Raw genomic sequence first — 20,480 nt, 5'->3', positions numbered from 1 at the left:
AAACAGGAAGCACGTTAAACTGTGACATCACAGAGGTTAATATAGGTGCTCCATTTTTGGTTTAATAATTCACATATAGTTTAAAAATGAATCACCCGGAACACACAAATGTTACATTTAAGTAAAATTGTTGATGATGAAATGATTTCCCTTCAAATTAATTAATACTCCAAAGGTGTTTTACTATGACAGTGCTCCAGAACAAACAGGCCAGGTGTTGATTCACAGATACATGCACCCCTGCCTGTTAGACAGTCAGACCTGTAGAGGGCAGGACTTCTCCACTTTACAGACAGAACCATCTGAATTTGTATCTGTTGAATTTGTATCTACTGTAATCCCTGTAACCCCCATGCTACCATAATCACACACAAACACTCTCCATCCCCACCCCCCTTCCCCTTCCCCGCTCCCTTTCTCTCTCTCTCTCTCTCTCTCTCTCTCTCTCTCTCTCTCTCTCTCTCTCTCTCTCTCTCTTTTTAACATTTGTTAATGAGCTTTGTGTTAGGTCAAAATAATGTGTACTGCTTCATCTCTAAAATAATATTTAAAAACATGTTGAAGATATGTGAAAATATAATATACTATATTGGTCTATTCTAATTGCATTGTGCCATACACCATACTACAGTTAAATTGTACAGTTGGTGAATGATGTGTTGGACTTGGAATTCTACATTTATGATTGTCAAATTCTGAACAAAGTGCAGAGATTTGGCCTGCCTCAAAAAGTATTATCCTGCTGCGTGGGCCACTGGTCAGTGCGTAAATCCGTCCAGGTTTCCGGCTATATTTTGTTTTTCCTTCAGCTTACAAATTCCACATCTTATCTAAGCGGCTTTCATGAGAGAGGAAATTTGCCATGTGCCTTCCAAAAAAAAAAAAAGATTGAAAAAAAGGAAAGGGTAGTATGAGCCTGTCAGGATTCTCCTGTAAATATTTGGTCAACAGCTTTTTAAGATGTATCCTGATTGGTCGGTTAAGGGCAAACCCAACATTCCATCAAGGTTCACTTTGGCAACTTGTTCGACATATGAATGAATGAGAAGCATTTCTCACAAATACCAAAGGTGCATGTGCGCATTTACGCACTAGACATTCACTACGCAGAGTTTTCTTCGACCTAGCAAAAGCGTGTCCGGACTAGATTTCTGCGCCTTTCAATAGGATTACATGATTCAAAAATGATTCATTCGTATGTCATCATCATGGTCTTGTGCCTTTGTCATTTTTACTCAGCATTTGGACAGGTGAGTGGTCACTTTGTGCATGGCAATTTCACTATGGCAAGTGCTATGAGAGAACAAGTTTGTGAATGGCAATGTTTATAATGAAATATCTCTCATGACTTTGTAACAACAAAAAATCCCAATGTGAAATTGTGAAAAGCTGATGTTGCATGTTTCATACAAACAAATTAAGTATTGGCAAAAGGGGAGGGAAAGGGGGTTGTATAACTCTCCGGCTGAGAAAATAAGCCTGAGAAGACGATTGTTGCAGAGTCCTTTCACAGACAGTCATGTGTCCACAGCTCTGGCTGCAGTGTGCGTCTGACAGGCTGGGGGACGAGAGAGACATTGGACACGTTTTCCTTGGCTGAAGTGACTTTAGTCTCTTTTTAAAGTCAAAGAGCCAGAGTGTCACCCTGTGCTGTCATTGCCGTAGTTTCACCATCACCAGTTCACAATGCCACCCTTTGGTTTGACCGCACTTTGCACGCTAGTGATAACAATGGTCAGCGCTTGGCATTCATGTCCACAGCATGCAGAACTGATCTATGAATGAGTCAACACCTCCAACATGAGTTTTATGCTGAACTGCTAAACTTCTCAGATCAGCAGTGTGCGTTTGTGTGTGTTTTTAAGCCTCCTGACCCAGCAGTTTTTTTTCTCAGGTTCAGTCCCCAGTCAACATTTTGTTGTTTTAATTAGATTCATTATTCATGTGTTGTTTGTCAACAATGCTGTGAACCTTGAGATAATGAGCTGAGTGGGAGAAGCATCAAGGTCTTATTAGAGACCCGTGGCTACCTGGCAGGCCCATTCACATCCTGACAACTTGCGCCCCAGGGATCAGACCACGTTCCACTTAAACAACCCATCACGGTCAACGCTCAACGCAGAAACACATTTCTGCCACACACACTTTCAGCTCAATACACAACCTCTCTGTGTTTCACCAGAGGGAGAGCTGCAGAGAGTCTGAGGTTACTGTTACCTTGACCCAAGCTTCCGTTTACTCTCCTTAATTCAAAGGCTAGCTCGTTATGCCTGTGAATGGGGAAACTGAAGGCGTGTTAAGCCAAACACCGAGATACGTTCAGCGTCACTACATGCAATGAAACCACATGGGATTTTTGCCTGGGGAGGCAGAAAGAGGGCAGTATGGCGGGGTTGCTAACAGCGGCTTTTCCCTCCATCTGACTCTGACTGACGTCCCTCCAGAGCCCAGCCCTGCCCCAATCTGCCAGCTGTTTTCACAGGACCTCCAAATATTTACCCTTCTCTTTCCTGCAGAACAAAAACATGAATTGGCTTTCTGAAATCACTTATCAGAGGAGGGTGGAAAATAATAAATACTGTGAAAAAGCGACATACGGAGAGAGGAGAAAAGAAAAGGGACAGAGTATAAAGAAAATAGATGGTTGAGAGAGTTGAAAGTCATCGAAAAAGTTTACAAAAAACATGCCACTACCCCTCAATGTTTTTTTTCCAGCCAAACAGAGAAGTGGCTGTGCCCATGAACGCGCCTCTAGTCATTGCGTACACAGGCAATGTTTACCCACGGCATGTTTTTTATGCTACGCAGTCTGACCTGGCGGCCCTCGCCACCCTCCACTTCATTACACACCGCTAGGTTAGCAACACCTCCCAGAGATGTACACACATCCCAGATACCCTCCAGAAGTACACATCGGTTATAAAAGATTGCATTGTAATTAGGATCAGTCAAGCTGCCTCCAGGCCTTTCTTTCCACTGGCTAAAGCGGATGACTGGAGAGAGGAAGAAAGAGGGAGCGAGAAGGAGATGTAGATTACAAAGAGAGAGCAGAATAAGAGACAGATGAAAGAAAGAGAGAACGTTTCCTGAAAACATGCTGCCTTCAAGGCAGGAGAGGAGTGGTAGTGTGTGTGGCTGTGTGGATGTGTGTGTGTGTGTGTGGATGTACATACACATGTGTGTGTGTCTTGGTTCATGTGTAGGTCAGTTCACCAGGGGGGATAAAGTCAACACTCAATGAAATCATTCACCATTCACCCGCTCCTCTGCTCACAGTCAGCTCTGAAACCTCTAATCCCCCCTAGGGAGGTGACACAGCCATGTCGGCAGGGCTCAGCATCCTTCTCCTCCTTCTTCTCCTCCTCTCCATCATCCTTTACCTCCTCACCCTCCTCCTCCTCTCCTGCTACTTCTTCATCTCCTCACCATCCTCCTCTCCTCCTCTCCTCTTTTCCTCCTTCACCTCCTCCCCCTCTCCTCCTCTGCCTCATCCTCCCCCACCTCCACACCTCCCCTCCTCTTTCTCCCCAAGCTTCTCCTTCTCCTCACCTTCCTCCTCCGCTTCTTCCTCCACCTCCTCCTCATTCCTCTTTTCCTCCTCCCCGTCCTCTCCCTCCCCGCCCTCCCCCCAGGTCTAAGTAAAGCTTTCTGTGACTCTGATATTACTGCCCAGTCCACATACATCTAAAACATGACTGAACTATTAGATCTATCTTAAGAACACTTCGTTCTATCTTAGGAATCCTTTCATGCAGCCCTTCTTCCAAACCAGCATGAAAGCTCCCTGTGTTGCTCACCACACACAGCTGATAAATAACCTGGTAATGAGATCTGATTCAATAACATGAAAGCCTGATCTACATATTTTCATATATGCTTTGTTCTGTGTACAAAATCTTGATTATGTTTTGCTTGGATGCAACAGTGAAAATTGTGTGTGTCTATAAGACTGGACAAATTGTACTACACAAAGGAATCTTTTACTTACACGTATTACTTTCCTGGTCTTATATAAGGCTTAAAGAATTAGTTCCACATTTTCAACATTCCTTCATTAAATAATTAAGATTAAAATGTTAAACAATCCCTCTTACACCTTCCCCTCTAGGACTGTGCCAGCAGGCAGGAGATGCAGAGCTCTTTGAAGCAGGTCCAGAAGCTCCTCTCTGCCCACGAGGCTTCGTACGTCCAGAGTCTGCGCACCCTGAGGAAGAAGATCAACCTGCTGCAGGCTGCCACCACCAAACAGGCCGCCAAACCCGATAACGGTGAGCGTCTTACATTAGACAGTGACAACAACTTTGTTTGGATTGGTTGGCCCTTAAAATGTCATCACCCGTCTCCCCGCCCCCACTCTAGGAACCTGCCCGAAGCTGGAGGCTCCCGTCAACGGCAGGAAGTTGGGCAAGGTGCAGACACCAGGCCATGAAGTCCACTTCCTGTGCGAAGCAGGCTACGATCTGGTTGGAGCAGAGACCAGGATGTGTCAGGATACCTTCACCTGGAGTGGCCAGCAGCCCACCTGCCGAAGTGAGTTATCTGATCACCTGACTACATCGTCACCTGACCACCTAATCACCTGATCACACGGTCACCTGAACTTGGACCTTTTTGGCTATTTTTGGCTTGACAAGAATGTACAATTTAAGTTATATTCCTTTACTCCAATTCACCTCCTCCTCCTGGTCCCTTCGGTTCTACTCGTCCCTCACTCCTCACTGCCCACCCCCCCAACTCAATCTTCCACACTCCCCCCTCCCTGGTCATTCCTCTCTGTATCTGCTCTGCCCATCTTCCTCACATTCCCTGTCACCATCCTCTTTGTGGAACTCCTCCCCTCCCTCTCTCTCTTTTTCCCTTTTGACGCGTCATTCATATTGCTGAGATTTGTCTGTCTAGATAAGATGTGCTCTTCTACCCGCCTTGTGATCAGGTTTCTTGTGTGTGTACCTCTTGGTCTTCCAGTGCTTTTATTGAAGGCAGTGACACATGTGACATGCCAGCCCAGGATGGCTCGCTAACGTACAGATAACACTTCAAAGCCTCTCTGTGAGACCAGAGGCTTCCCTTTCACTCTGGCTGGCTAGGTTCAGCAGCATATACACACACGTACACACACACCCAAACCTATAGGGTTACATAAGGGTTGTATCTGAGAGTCCAGCAAGCTGCTCACAGCCCATGGTACTGAACCAGGTAACCCTCCGCCACACACACACACACACACCTTATCCTGCTACATCCACCAACCCCTCCTCCTCCTGTCTTTCCTCAGACATAAATGAGTGCGAGTCCTCTCCCTGTCTGAATGGAGGGACGTGTATGGACGAGGTCAACCAGTTCTCCTGCACCTGTACCAAAGGCTGGGCTGGAGCTACTTGCCAGAGCCCTGTGCCAACATGTAGGTATCTCTATACTAAGAAGTTGGTATCTCTGCGCTAATATGTAGGTATCTGTGTGCTAACGTGAAGGAATCGCTGTGCCAATATACAGGTACCATTGTACCAAGGTGTAGCTATCCCTGAGCTGAGGTTGGCTGGGTTAGGTCTGGTCCTGGGTGGCGGGCAGTTCTTCTTCTCATTGGCGGGATGAGCATTGGTTCTGGTTCCGGGTGGTTGGGCTAGCATACACGGCACTAAATTCTGTGTTGATCAGCTAAATCCAGTCCAGTTAGGTTCTGTGGCTCTGTGAGAGTTTGTTTTCATTTCTGCATGCAGGGCTACAGTGCAGGGCTGTAGGTGGGAGCCACACAGGGAGACCAGGGCGTTCAGTTAACGACACTCTGACCATGAGCGGTCTGTTCGTCCATACTCAGCACTAACACTACTGGCTCTGTCAGGGCCCACCTCTCCACTCCCTCTGAATGACTTACAGTAGGTCTGTGATCTCATACACACACACACACAAACACACACATATTCACACACACAGATGCCAACGCGAAAGCACATGCATATTCTGTACATACACACATGGATACCAGAATACAAGTACACAATCATCCCATCACACAGAAACAAACACATAGACACAACAGCAGAGCAACATATTATGAATGACTTGTATCCATGGCAACCAAAAAAAGAAATACACCGTGGTAGCAGCTCAGAACCCACCCTGTTTTCCGTTGGCAAAATGATGTGGGCTTAAGAAGGTCTTCAGAGAGCACAGTCCTCTCATTGCCTCCTGTACTATGCCTAAGAGTCTCTATGGTCTCTCTCTCTCCACACAGACTCACTCTCACATAGTATGCATGCATTCACACACACACTCAGTCACAAGCACGAACATACACACAATATTTACTTAACTGTCCTCTCTCTCTCTCTCTCTCTCTCTCTCTCTCTCTCTCTCTCTCTCTCTCTCTCTCTCTCTCTCTCTCTCTCTCTCTCTCTCTCTCTCTCTCTCTCTCTCTCTCTCTCTCTCTCTCTCTCTCTCTCTCTCTCTCTCTCTCTGTCTCTCTCCCTAACCCTGTCCCCCCCCCCCAGTTTTCGTCACCATGATGAACACCTCATCTTCCACAGCTGGCTCCTCCTCCACCTCTGCAGCAGCTGCCACCACATTGCCAGCAGCAACAGCCTGGCCGTATGTCCGTCCGTCCCGCTGTACACAGGTTCAGGGCACCACCCACTGCACCTGTGACCCAGGGTACACCATCTCTGGACGAGACACCTCCACCTGCACAGGTGCCATGGCAATGTCACAACACACATACATTGCGCTCCAGGTACTATTATTATTATGTACAGGTATTATTATTGTATATCATTATTTTTGTATGTGTTTCAGACATTGATGAGTGTGAGCTGTTCCACAACGGTCCAGCTGGTCGACTGTGTTTGCACTCCTGTGTGAACACCCCTGGAGGCTACCGCTGCACCTGCCCAGCAGGATACAACGTCACCCGGGATGGACGCAACTGCAAAGGTCAGCGAGGGTACACATGCACACACACACACACACTCACACACACCCACACTCACCCCCTTAGCTTGTCTTTTCCTGCATCTCATCTTTCCCATACAAACAACATCTGAATACATGGTAAAAAATAATCTGAGAATACAGAGGAAATTCTTTCTCAACTCACTATCCTTGTCTCTGTCTGGTCTTAGACATAGATGAGTGTGCCACCAGACAGAACACCTGTTCACGGGACCAAATGTGCATCAACACCTACGGAGGGTTCCAGTGCGTGCGTGTGGACTGCCCTCGGGTCAAAAATGCGACTTACGTCAAGACCTCACCTATGTGAGCCCATGAAATTGAATCATGCCCTTATTTATCCAGTGCAATGACACCATTACAGACTCACCCTCTCTCTTTCTTCCCCACTTTCCTGTCCTCCCATCCCTCCTTTCTTCCCTCCATTATCACCTATGCTCTCTCCCTCACCCCGTCTCCTGCCACCTCCCTCCTGTCCCTCTCCCCAAGGCGTTGTGAGCGGAACCCCTGCCCCGTGGACAACAAGGCGTGCTCCCAGGCGCCCAACTCCTTCTCCTACCACTTCCTGTCTGTCATCTCCAACTTGTCAGCACCACGCGTCATGTTCCGGGTGTCGGCGGTCCGCGTGATGGGTGACACACTGCGGTTCTCTCTGCTGGGAGGAAAGCAGGCTCGCCGGCACTTCACAGTGCAGCGCTCGGACCGCCAGACGGGCCAGCTGATGCTGGTGAGCCCGATCCCAGGCCCCGCAACTCTGGAGGCCGAGGTGGAGATGAGTGAGCTGGAGAAACGCGTCCAGCTGGGGAGATACATCACCAAGGTGACCATGTTTGTGTCTCAGTACGACTTCTAGAGTGACGGGGGGTGATGCGTTGGTGGGCAGGGAGGTAAAGGGAAGGGGTATTGGTGAGGGGAGTACTGGGATTGAGAGAGCGAGATCGAAAGAGGGAGGACTTGAGAGAGAAAGGGGAGGGTTTGAAAACTGGCAAGATAAGGGAGAGAAGAGGAGAAGATTCGCAGACAGGGAATTAGAGATATGGAGGGATTAGTGCGATAATAGAACATGGATGAAAAGGTGACTGTGGGTATAAAAAAGTGATTTGAGTGAGGGATAAGGAGTCATGAGTAAAGGGGTAGGAGGTAACGATAGGGGTACAGACAGGGATACGGACAGAGCTAGTAGTTTTCCTCAATTGTGAGGAGGTGTCCATCTTTTCCCAGATGGCTTTGCAGTCTGGTGACTCACATAATCTGATGGTGGTGGGGGGGCATCTTCAGTGCATCTTTGTGAAGGATGATCAGGATAATCAACCACACTTCCTGTATTTTCTGCTCTTCTTCTGCACCAGATATATTTATTTCTAAACAACGATCAATTGTACAATCTTGTTTTCCTGCTTTTTATTTATCTGCCAAAGCACCATGTATTAAACATCTGAAACAATATAACTACTTCTTGGGAGTTGCCGTAGTCTTGATGCTGAAAGCATTACGTGAGGGCTGTTCGAATGGCGATGTCAAGAAGAGCAGTGGTAAAATACAAGTTATGAAAAGAGACCGCGTCCGTGTCTTATTGTCCACACTATCATATACAATTATATCTAAAACGAATTTACAAAGAGCTCGGTTAGACTACCAAAGTTGAATTAGTAATGTTGTTAGCGTTTTTTTTGCTAGCTAGCCTATAACATTTCACTGGGTTTGCAGCTGTTTGATTAACTGAAATTATTATGAAATGTTATGTTCTACTAGCCATTTGCCTACTTTAGCAAGTCACTGTATTTCCAAGCCCTGATAACGTAACTGAGAAAACAGTAAATAATTCCTCTTTCAAGTAATAAGCCCCCGTTCAAGTGTTGAGCATAAAATTAGCTGCACGGTCAGTAGAGATCTTGAGAGAAGCCACTTTTTTGTTCTAAAACCTGCTTTTTTGTGTTATGTGTCAAGGAGGTGTGACAAACCAATGGATCACATGTTTGTGTGTTTAGGAGAAGGTGTTCGTCCTGGCAAGTGACGCTGACGCGTGGGCTGTAGAGGAGCCTGTAGAAATGTTTCACCTCCATGTCACTGTGCCCACTAACTATCTCTTCTCTGGTCTATCAATCATCATGGATGTGAAAACACTCACTAACACTGAGCCAATGTTGCCTACACACAGAGATCCTGTTTACTGTGTGTGTGTGTGTGTGTGTTTCCAAACCATGTACCATACAAAGTTAAATATATGCACTGAAGTGGACAGGGAAAGGGGTTGTGTAAGGGTTAACCAGCTCAGTGCAGTCACACAGAGCCAGGCAGTGTGCCCCAGTGGAGACAGACAGGCACTAATGCTGCACTGCTGGCCCCAGCTCAGAGTCACCCTATGGGGCTAGGAGAGAGGCACAGGGGGGAGGGCTCCCTGGTTTGGCTCACCCCCTCCAAGGTCTACATAGGAGGCCTGGGGGTGGGGGAGGAAGTGGAGGCGGGGGCACGATCCCATACCCAGATTGCTCACAGAGGGAAGAAAAGGAAGAAAATAAGAAGATAAAGAAAGCCAGAGGAAGAAGAGAGGCAGCGAGAGAGTGATGGCTGAATGGAGAGGGATGAATAGTGGGGGATTCACGATGACCAGTCAGTCGTCGGCTGAGGGGTGCCGTTTGAATTAAAGACCACTGTCTCTATTTCTGCTCTGAAAGAGCCACCATGCTTTTGCTTCATTGGCTCTCTCTTTTCAGTCTTGGTGAAAGAGAGACGAAAGGAAAAGAGAGGGAGGAGACCGAAGTAAAGGCTCATAAAGAGACAGAAAGAGATAGAGAGAAAAAAAACTAGTTGAATGACAGCTTGCTCCTCAGGAAGAGGTGAAGGAGTCCCCAACAGTTTATAACCACCTTGACACCTCCTCCTCCCTCAGCCCAACTCCTCTAAAAGCCCTCCCCTTTTCTCACAATTCCTCCACTCTCTTTTCTGTCCGCTCCTATTGTATGAGGTGGTTAAGTGACTCAGAGCCGATCAAATTCACGTGTAGAATACCATCTTCCCAAAAAATCTAAACCTTCCTCCAGGTCCGTCTGTCTCCAGCAGATTCTGTGCACTGTGCACCTCACTCCTACACCCTCCCAATAGCGGACTCGGGCTATCTGAGGGGCAGGGGTGAAAAAAAGATAGAGGGCACCAGCTGCATAAGGTATGGCACAGGAGCGTTGCTAGATATAAAGCTCTACTGGGGCACAGGCCCCTCATTAGAGCTACTCGTCACTTTTGCTGCTCTTACAAACTTGCTGCGTGCAAGATGTGTGCAATACAATGCACTATACAAACTTCCCTTTGTTTAACCCACTATATGTACAGTTCAGGGACGTAAGTTTGATATCAGTAACAATAGTAAATGCAAGCGCTTTTTTTTTTTTCGCAACAATATGTGCGCAAAATAAAGCATAGTGTAATATAATACATTGGACTCATGTTGTTATTATGTTTGAGGCAAAATAAGATCATTTTCCACTGGTTGGGAACTCTAGAAGGGACTTTACATCTTCTTGCACACTGGGCCACCATACAGGTCATCCTTTATCATGTTTAATCTACTATAGGGCCATCCAAGAGGGCACTTTTGCTAGCGTGGGGGCACTGCCCCCCCCTCTTCTGAGTCCACCACTGCGCCCTCCCTCACCTCTCCCTCACCCCTTTTCTCCTTCTGTTCCGTACCCCTCATCACCCCTCCTCGTCATGGAGGAAGGAGAGTGTGTCCTGGATTGGGAGGATGAAAACAGGCTTCCACAGACAGACCTGGAGCTGGAGTCCAGGCCAGCCTGGCACAGATCCAGTCTGGGTGGGCAGGCAGGTGAGGGTAAGGGGGGTGGGGAGCAGCGGTGCCCAGTTGTTACAATGGGGGGTTTGTGAGCGGTATGGCTGGTTCAACAAAGTGCATGTCAGTCTCACACAGGCCAGAGCAGGTAGCAGAGCCTGGTGAGGCTGACCCCAACAGGATGTGGGGTGGGGGGGATCAGCTCTGATCTAACCTCACACTCTCTTCACTCCTCTGGAACTGTAGCCAGGGTACTCTCTCTCTCTCTCTTAGAAAGTACAGTGTGTGTGTCTGTGAGAGAGAGAGAGAGAGAGAGAGAGAGAGAGAGAGAGAGAGAGAGAGAGAGAGAGAGAGAGAGAGAGAGAGAGAGAGAGAGAGAGAGAAAGAGAGAGAGAGAGAGCGAGAAAGAGAGAGAGAGAGTTTGAGTTTGAGTTCACATTTGTATCAACAGTACAGTAAATAACACTGCAGTGTTTTAAAACTCGTTTTGTAGGTGTAACCTGTACTCATGGCACAATATTGCCCTCTGGTGTCTTTTAATAGAAACGTGAAAAGAGACAACTGACCTTGATCTGGACAAGAGAAATATTTTAATTAATAAGGGGAATACAGTCCACTTAATAAATAGCTGTATATGTTATTCTTAGAGACAGAGCATAAACATAGACGTCAATCAGAGTCTCACTTGGAATTATCAAATTAGCCATTAGCAGACCTGTGTGATCATTGCGGCTGGTATTCTGCCTCTCAAAGTTCAGGAGCCAGGTCGAGTTGTGCCGCCTAATAACTAACTCCACCTCAAATTCTAAATGAATCCCTGATTTGTGCCCGTAACGACTATTCTCCCCCCTGTGGTCAGTAATGGTTTTATTCCACTAGGTGGCAGCGCCAGCTAACACAGTGACATGGAGCCTCTAAGGTCAGACCGCTTCTTCAGTCTGCCAGGCCCTCCACGGGGTTAGGCAATCCTCAGAAAGTCGTGAAATAATCATCGATATTATTTCCCTATGGGTAATTGTTAGCTTGAGACAAGAGGTATAATGTAGATTTAATTGGATGGCTTATGGCTGATTAAAGAGTGAGGACTCGTTAACCAGGTGATGCTGGGTTCTTCACACCAATCATATTCCTGGAGAGCAGCCCTCCGGCACTCCAAACCCGGCTGTAAACTAATGTGATTCTGCTCATGAACCAGCATTATTAGAATCGGGGTATACGTTCTTGGAGCGAAAGCCTCGCATGACGATTGTTCCAGTGTCATGTCCTCGACTCTGACTGTCAGACAGGGTCGAGAAAAACAGCGTTGTGTCTGAATGAGAAGCAGAGATACACAATCAGGCTGTTATTTCCTTTTTTTTTGGAGGGTTTTGTTTACTTTTAACTTCTATCGTGTTCTAAATCAGGTTGTTTTTTATTAGGTTATCCTGACCAGATGGAGGCTAACGTTTTCCTCTCATTTGTGTTCTTTCACTTTCTCCCTCACTGCATCACTTATTAGACCACCAGACTCCGACAGGTGGCCGCACATCTACCTGCACTGCGTGGGTAGCAGTGTGATTACTGTGGTTCAGCAACTAAAATAACTCACGCATTCCCAATTACATCTCCTCCCAGAGTTTAGACCACCTGTTTCGTGCGCAGGGTAATTGTATCTGCAGCCACGATTGTGTTGAATACCCTAATGAACCCAATGAGGGGCGAGCAGCCGGGCCGATGTCTCAATAATCAAGCTTCATTTCAGCCGCAGTGCAGCGCCAGTAACATTAACAAATGTCTGACATGCAGAATGCAGTGTTGACGTTTTGATTGAACTTGACGAGTGTTGGATCACAAGGACGGAAATGATCAACATTTTGATGAAAACATTTGTTTATGGTGTGTTTCTGATTCATCAATGTAATTCAGACACTGTAATTGGATGTCTGGTAATTGGATGTCTGGTTAAAACATGTACGGTAAGACAAGTGCATGCATGCACACCCAGTGAACACACACATTCACACAGGCACACATACACACACTCCATCTCTCATACACACATGCACATACTGTGTAAATACACTTTCTTTCTCACACTCTCTCACACACTCCTGCTTTTCTGTGGTCCAGTTGGATGTGCCCCCGATGTTGAGTTGAAGTCACACTGGGTGTGTGATGAGGCGCTCAATGGCTGTGATCTGCAGGGTTTCTGAGGAGCTGTGTATGGTTCTGTCAGGGCCTGCAGGAGGTCTTCTTCACACACACACACTCACACACGCACCCCCCCCCCCCCCAACAAACACACACCCACTGCATTCACACACTCACCATCCTAATACCCACCCACCACACACCCACTCTCTCACACACTCTTACACACACACACTCACTCACTCCCCCCCCCCCCCCCCCCTCCACACACATACACCTGTGGGAGGTCTTCCTCTCCTCACCCACTACAAACACAGTCCACCCCCCCCGCGGGATGGCACTCAATCTCAGATGTGCGGTCGGCGTTACATGCGTATTTGTGTCAGGACAGGCCTTGCCTTGGGCGGGGATGGAACTGCTCCTTCCAACACCCGGGCAGCCGCTCACTGAATGACAGGTCTATGTTACTAGCCGCAGCAGACCCAGGACCGATCAATAGTTTGGTCTCAACTTTCTGTCTGTCTCGCCTCCCTCCAGCACCAGGCAGATCCTCTCCTGCTGCTGTTTTAATTGTATCCTGGCAAGGACCAGCAGCATGGGAGCAGAGTTGGTCAAGGCCTATCAGTGGCTGGGTCCAACCTGGTTTAATCAGGGCGCCTTGCATCTGTTGCAGGCTGCTATTTCACTTTTACACCGACCACCGCCTACTGTACGTTATTATACATTCTCTCTCAGGTCTAGGGAAAGGTTGCAGAGCGTCTGGGAGCTGGAGGTGTTGATCAGTAATAACAGCTACGCTCGCGCTCTCTGTCACCTCAGGCAGGGCCAAGAGGGATAGGAAAATACGTGCTTTTCAAAACCATGTCTGTCTTTGAAATCCCATCTCTCATTAGAACGCTCTGCATCCCGCACTGACCTGGAAGCAGAGCAGAGTGCTGTCAGGCATGGGCGTGGCAGGACATTCTTGGAGAGCAGAGGAGTCAGGGGCAGGATGTGAGCCTGACGTGTCCACATGTAGCACACACTATTCAAAGTAACATGCAGCGGCACAGCAGCATGGTAGAAAATTAAGGCCAATTTGATTTGAGAATGGATGTTACTGGCTTGGGGTAGCATTTCAGGCCATGTTGGTGTCAGTCTGGCTCATGGCTAGCTGTTATGGTAAAACTCAAGCACTGACATTAGGATTGGACAGGCACTATTAAATTGATTGGCAGGGTAAATTGAGGCACAGCAGGGTCAAACTCGCAAATAATCAGCCCACTTACAGATGTTTACTGGCAGGCATGTCTTGATAGCAAAGTAAGGAAAGAAGAATGGCAATGTATGCATAAAATACAATCAATCCTAAATGCACTTTGTCTTTCCTGCTTTGTTTTGCCATTGAAATTAAATGATTTCATTGGTGCTGTTGGCCGATGTATTTAGTTCTATTTATTGAGAGTGCTCTATTTCGACCATAACTGTAATTATTTTTCCATAACTATAGTTGAATCCTCGGCACACGGCACATGGAGAAGTGCATGATATTTTAGGGCTGCTTTGAAAAGGGTTAAGATTCCTGCCCTTTTCCCACTGTTACATCAGGTGCTCCGTCGCCATGGCAACGGTAATTAGCAGGAACTCGGTTTCCAGGCAGGCAGTGAATAACTCCGTGCCTCATCGTCATGGCAACCAAGGTCAGGGCAGCCACACACACACATGCACACACACACATACATCTGCCTGAACCAAACAGCATCCACTGTGCTAAAAAGCAAGGAACACAGGCAAGGCCTCTGTGTGGAGAGACAGTCTGGATCACTCACAGTGTATAAATCAACGAAGCACACACACACACACACACACACAAAGACACAGCTCTGAATCTCCTGAGTGTGTATCTAAGTATGGATTTCAGCTGACAGAGCACAGCTGTCAGTCAGGCTCTCTGCCTGTGTCTGTGCTCTGAGTGAGAGCTATACCCTAGCGGTCAGGACAGGATACCTGCTGCTCTGACTGCCTGCAGCACCATGCACTCACACAGTTTCCACGTGTCCCCAACCCCATGAGCCCCTTTTAGGTGGGCCTGGCTAACCCTGGAGGGTTAGCCACCTTAACCCTAACCCTGGCTAACCCTGGAGGGTTAGCCAGGGTTAGCCACCTTAAAGAATTGAGAAATTGGAACTGGTGACAAGCATCTCTGGTGAATATATACATAACTGCAGTGCTTCATCAGATGACACGTGTAGCTGAGGTTGTTTGGTGCAGGACTTGACTGACTTGTATCCCAGCTTGCAACTGAAGAGGAGGAGATGAGATGTTAACAAGTGCATGGTGACCTGGGTGAGGAATGCAAAACAGCCTAGCAGAACTCTGACCAAGTTCATTGCTCACTGTCCAGAGAATATTTTGTATGCAAAAACATTTCACTTAATCTTTTCAGATAAAATACATTTTTGTTGAATTTTTCTTTCAAAATAAAAAACACAAAAGGGCATTATAGTTACAAACCAGAGCAGTGTGATCAAATAAGTGCAACTTGAATTACTTTTCATTAAATCATTTCATGTAGGGAACTCATAGCAGAAGTGTGGTTTTCCAAACTATAAGTTGGACTTCAGGAGAAGGACCCCCACCACGAGAACCAACTTTTTTTTTTAAAGGTTATTATTCAGTGGTAATTTCAAAAATCCATTTCCTTTCCACACCGTTTGTTCTTAAATGAAGTACCTGCAAATCTCACCTCTCCTTCTGAAAGAGAGAGAGCTGAAGTGATTGGACTAAAATTGGGACTCCTGTTGAGCTTCTTCAATTTTTTCCTGTTCTATTTCACCTTATATGTCTGGTATTCAGGTAAAATCTGATAGAGGGAATGGACTTCCTTCCACATGCTAACAGACACCCTCCTACTCACCCACCCACACACACAGCACACACAGTGGGTCATGCTGCAGAATCCCGTCTCACTTCTCTTTCTGAGAGCGATACTGGCAGAAAGAAGGGGAAAGATGGAGATAGAGGAGAGGGCAGTAGGGAAGGATAGAGTGAGTGGGGAGTCCGGAGTAGGAGAGGTGATGTGGCAGGGTTGTAGGCACAGAGAACTACACATAAATATTCTCAATGAGAGTATATGATGGGGTTGGTGATAGTAATGCTTTGAGTTCATGTAAGCAAAACTGTTTCAGAGTTCAACAGCATTGAAATACCATTCGGACATGTCCTTGTTGCAAGAATTGTCTAATACTGTACAGATCACTCAGAAACAAACAGAAGACAGAACTATTACAAGGGACCTGTAGCCATCAGTCATGCCCATCTCACCCATATCCAACAGTGAACCCTGTGACAGCGTCTGTTTGTCTGTCTGTTTATTTGGTGGGGGAGGAGGGCGTAAAAAAGTCACCCCTTTCTTTTCTATGCTATTGCTCTATCCTTCTCTGTGCTTTTTCCCAGTTTTATCTTTTTTTAAACTCCACAGTGGAGTGAGAAATGCAGGGAGAGCTGGAGGCAGGACCGCACGCCTGGCCGTGAGTGCAGCATAATCGCTCTAACACCAATTATCCCCACTCCGTGCATGGCCACTTTAAAAACTTATAATTTCCTTTGATAGCAGCCTGTTACTCTGCTGTAGGCTAACATTAAAACCATACTGCAAAGAAAAGAAGGAGGACCATTTCTGGTCTTTGCAATGTGTGTTCTTTTTCATAGTGGATTTAGGGTTTCAGGAGGGAGAAGTCTTAAGGATGGCAGGGGGGGATATGAGGCTTGGAAACCACAGCATAACGAACATGACTGAGGAAACACACACACACACAATGACGCACCCAATGATGCTGTGAGTACATATAATTATTTCTGTTAGTTATTTCTTGCAGTGTAATTAGACAGTTGTCCTCATATATAGGCTTTTAGCAGCAGGCTGGGACCTGGCCTGGACATGATGGAGCTGTGATGATACAGAGATAGGGATGTAGTAGAAGGCTCTAGTGCTTTCTACGGAGGAAGGCCAGAGCCCTCTTGAGCTCCATTTGGTTGCTCTTACTAGCCTCTCATCTCTGAAAGGGTCCTTTGTTCTGCCTGGAGACCAGAAGGGAGGCTGCTGGGACAGGGACATGAGGGTTGAGGGGGGTTGCATTTAGTAAGTGGTTCCTTCAGAGTTGTTGAGACATAGCAGGGGCCAGGATATTTTAAAAGGGACATTATATTTGGAAATGAAATGCTGGTTCAGCAAAGGGTCTTGGTAGATGTGGTTAAAAAGGTTCCTCCTCAATGAAAAGAAAACATTCACTATAATCTATAACCTATAATCCTTTGTTATAAAAACATTTATATATTTTCATAATTCATTTCACATAAAGAACATCCTCTACACACTGTTCATCCACTGACAAATGTAATATAATGATACTTATTTTGAAGGTCGTACCTGAACAAAAATAATGTCTCCTTTCAAAAACACCCGAGTACTGATTCTTAATTCAAGGTCTCGAGATACATAGTTTATCTACCAGAATACAGCTAGAACCTACTTCCTGTGCTTCAAACAGTCTCTACCCAAGCAAAGCTTCAAGCTTCCAGAAACTCAGCTGTCCACGAAAGTGTGACAGCTGAGGGGGGAATGATTCAAGGGCGCCATATTGGTTTGTGTGCCTGGGGGTGGGGGGTGGATGTGTGTGTGTGTGAGGGGGTGGGCTGACATAGTCATCACTGATATTTGATTTGATAATAATTTTAAGGGGGCCATATGGAATATCTTATCATGGGGGCCAAACTACCGATCAGTGAGAAACCTTAGATAAGACAGATTGTACAGCAGCACTGTAGCTACAGCATTGCTCATCACCATGACTGTTGACTGCAATTATCAGAAAATGGATGGCAATTCTTCTCTTTCATGATGAATGATTACACTCAATTAGCGCCCTGTGCGTACCCTCTCTCATGTTGTAAATGTGTTACCTAATAATGACTATTATTGTCATATTGGTAGTGGATCACATGAGTAATATGTGATGCGTAAAAGCCGTCCGTGCCGTTTTGATTTCGCCCACCCGATCAGAGGGATCAGCCTTGCTTCACTCTGCCGGCCAAGCCCCAGGCTGTTCTCCACGAAGAGGAAAGCCTGCCACTCACTGACAAACAGCTCGGGAAAAATATTGGTTCACTTTTTTACTCTAATGCTAGTTGCCGTGGAAACCGTTCCGTGCCAAACAAAGGAAGAGAGGGAGAGAAACAGGAAGGAGAACAGTTTTCCAACTTGAGCTTCGTGCCCTCTCCTCATAGTGTATGCTGAATGTACGTGTGTGCTTGTGTTTATGTGTCATAGACAGAGAAAATGTGTGTTTCTGTGTGTGTGTGTGTGTGTGTGTTTGTATGCCTGTGTGAGTGTGATTGTGTCATAAACATAGAGATGACGGGGGGAATGTGTGTATGTGTTGGCATAGTCATCTTTTGACAGCCTAATCATGTGTGATGAAGGAAGGTGGATACTCCTGTCAGAAAGTGCAATCAACACACACACACCTGTAATGTGTGAAAGAATGAAGTAATGTAATACTGTCCATTGTGTTACTGTTTAATTGGCTATTGCTTCAGTGTGCGTATTTGTAGAGTGTGTGTGCATTTCCAAATGTGTTGCTGTGAAAAATGAGAGAGAGAGAGACGTAGAGGAAGAGAAAGAGAAAGAGAGAGAGAGACATGTTTGTGGGGGTGTTGTGTGGGTGTCCTGAACAGATTGGGTGACTACACTTCTGCTTTTGCTTGGTTTAATAATCTGATCTTTTTTCAGTATGGGTAAGTTGAAATGCATGGAGAGACTTTTTTTGTTGTTGCAGAGATTCTCTCCTATTTCCTCAGTCAACAACTTCTTATGATCTGGGCTTCATCTCCTCCTCAGCATCTGCTATGTCTGTCCTGAACATGTGCATTATTCTTCAGCTGTTATGGAACTGCTTTAGGAGGGAATGTATGGACACATTTATTGGTGCATGTACTGATACAGTACTGAGACTGACTACAACGAAACAGAATTTGAACACTTGCACAACAACTACACGAAAGAACCCAAATGCCTTCTAAATATCCACCCACTTGCAAGCTTCCCTGAGAGTTTCCACCAGGCAAAGAATAGAAATGGGCACCTGACGGACACTTAAATAATTGCTTCTCATTCATCAGTGGAGAGAGTGGCGAGGGGAGAGTGGAGCACTCCGGCCAGGCATTGTTGGAGGTATTCAGTCCACCCATCACGCACGAGGAAAACCGCCCATCACCACCACACCCCAGGGGTAATAGAATCACACTCCGGTCAGCTGGAAGGCACATTCAGGCACGACGCAAAACCACTGTCACTAAAATGAAGCGCAGATTGACGGTTTTTCATATGCCACATGACCGCTCGTTAACAGTAAAGCGAGTGTCAGATCTCTGTTAATTTGGAGCAATGAATGGACCCTCAGTGTCTGACCACAGCTTGTCTGATAGGCTTGGTGCAGGACCACTGTGTCGGAGGTTTCACACCTTCCTAAAGGTCATTAGCTAATGAGGGCAGCTACCTGGAAGAGAAGCACCTGCAGGGAGATCAGACTTCACCGTGAGTTGCTGCATGCACCAGCAGATGCTGGCCTTCTGAACACAGAGAGTGAGGCTTTATACTCTGCCTACACAAATTCAGTCAGGTTGCAGACAGGTGTGTCCACTGATAGGGACATCTGCTCGCTGTTGACCTTTGAACCCCCGGCTATGTTTTCAAGGCGTTATACAGTCCTTATCTGTTCCTCCGGGCTTGGTGTAGCTGATTGGAACCATCGGGGAGTACAGACAACTGCAGTGAAGGAAGCATATAGTGAGCTTGCTCCCTGCGGTAGCTTTTTATTATTCCACTGCTAAAACAGGTAAATGGATTCATTAAGCACATGTTGCTCACAGGGGTCGGATAAACATCATACTTTAACATAGAAAATGACTGTACTGACTGAGAAATTTAATAGGCTACAACGCAAAATAGAAATTTGCAGAATGTTAAAAAAAACATACATAGAATACATAGAATGAACTGTATGGATGGCCTGGGTTTTTGTACAAATGAACGTGTAGGCCTTCTGATCATGCACATAGTAAATGCAAGTTACATCTCCCCAAAATCCTTGTGTGACACCAAAGAACAGCAAAATCTTAATAAAATAAAAAAATCACAGACATGGACTTGGTCAAGAATTTGCTTAAACATAAGTTCAACCGACAATGCTGTTAAAAGAAACAACACGGCTTTTGAAACGAAACATCTGGTAAAGGATTGAAAAATGTATTTCAAGTGTACGTCTCTGCTGATAAAAATCGCAATTATAGCAAAATTAAGGAAACCACTTGTGTAGTCCACTCTGCCTGGGGAGAGACTGGCATAACAGAGGTCGCTTTCCCAGAGGTGCTGGTTCTTGGGGGGGGGGGGGGGGGGGGGGGATAGCAGAAGTTAATCTCTACGCAAAAAAGCAGAAAAAAAAACTCACTATAAGATGACAACCCTGTTGTACTACAGCTACTATTTTTATAACTGGAGACAGGAATACAGACACAGCCTACACAAAGGGGTTTGAATTCAATTTTACTTCAATAGTGGCTAGCTGAGAGAAGAAAAAAAAAC

At 46.2% G+C, this 20,480-nt stretch overlaps 1 protein-coding gene across 2 annotated transcripts; it reads left to right on the top strand.

Annotated features, from left to right (window-relative positions):
- The first annotated feature begins 991 nt into the window (after positions 1–991).
- LOC134027977 (fibulin-7) lies at positions 992–8,421 on the top strand. Of its 2 annotated transcripts, none has more exons than XM_062471254.1 (8): positions 992–1,250; positions 4,109–4,268; positions 4,360–4,530; positions 5,276–5,401; positions 6,489–6,686; positions 6,790–6,927; positions 7,116–7,251; positions 7,435–8,421. In XM_062471254.1, the coding sequence occupies exons 1-8, from the start codon at positions 1,185–1,187 to the stop codon at positions 7,796–7,798; spliced, it is 1,359 nt and encodes a 452-aa protein (XP_062327238.1). In that variant the 5' UTR covers positions 992–1,184; the 3' UTR covers positions 7,799–8,421. The 2 variants fall into 2 exon arrangements, with proteins under 2 accessions (XP_062327238.1, XP_062327241.1); XM_062471257.1 differs by having other exon boundaries at positions 6,525–6,686; positions 7,435–8,419.
- The last annotated feature ends 12,059 nt before the right edge of the window (positions 8,422–20,480 follow it).

This window comes from Osmerus eperlanus, chromosome 10, assembly GCF_963692335.1.
Source record: "Osmerus eperlanus chromosome 10, fOsmEpe2.1, whole genome shotgun sequence".
Taxonomy (NCBI): Eukaryota; Metazoa; Chordata; class Actinopteri; order Osmeriformes; family Osmeridae; genus Osmerus; species Osmerus eperlanus.
This window is presented reverse-complemented; position numbering and strand designations above follow the sequence as displayed.

Bases quoted from the DNA above. Each gene is read 5' to 3' on its own strand.
- LOC134027977 (XM_062471254.1), top strand. From the start codon at position 1,185: ATGATTCATTCGTATGTCATCATCATGGTCTTGTGCCTTTGTCATTTT. The intron at 4,269-4,359 runs GTGAGCGTCTTA...CCCCCACTCTAG, and splicing joins GGCCGCCAAACCCGATAACG to GAACCTGCCCGAAGCTGGAG. The intron at 6,928-7,115 runs GTCAGCGAGGGT...GTCTGGTCTTAG, and splicing joins GGATGGACGCAACTGCAAAG to ACATAGATGAGTGTGCCACC.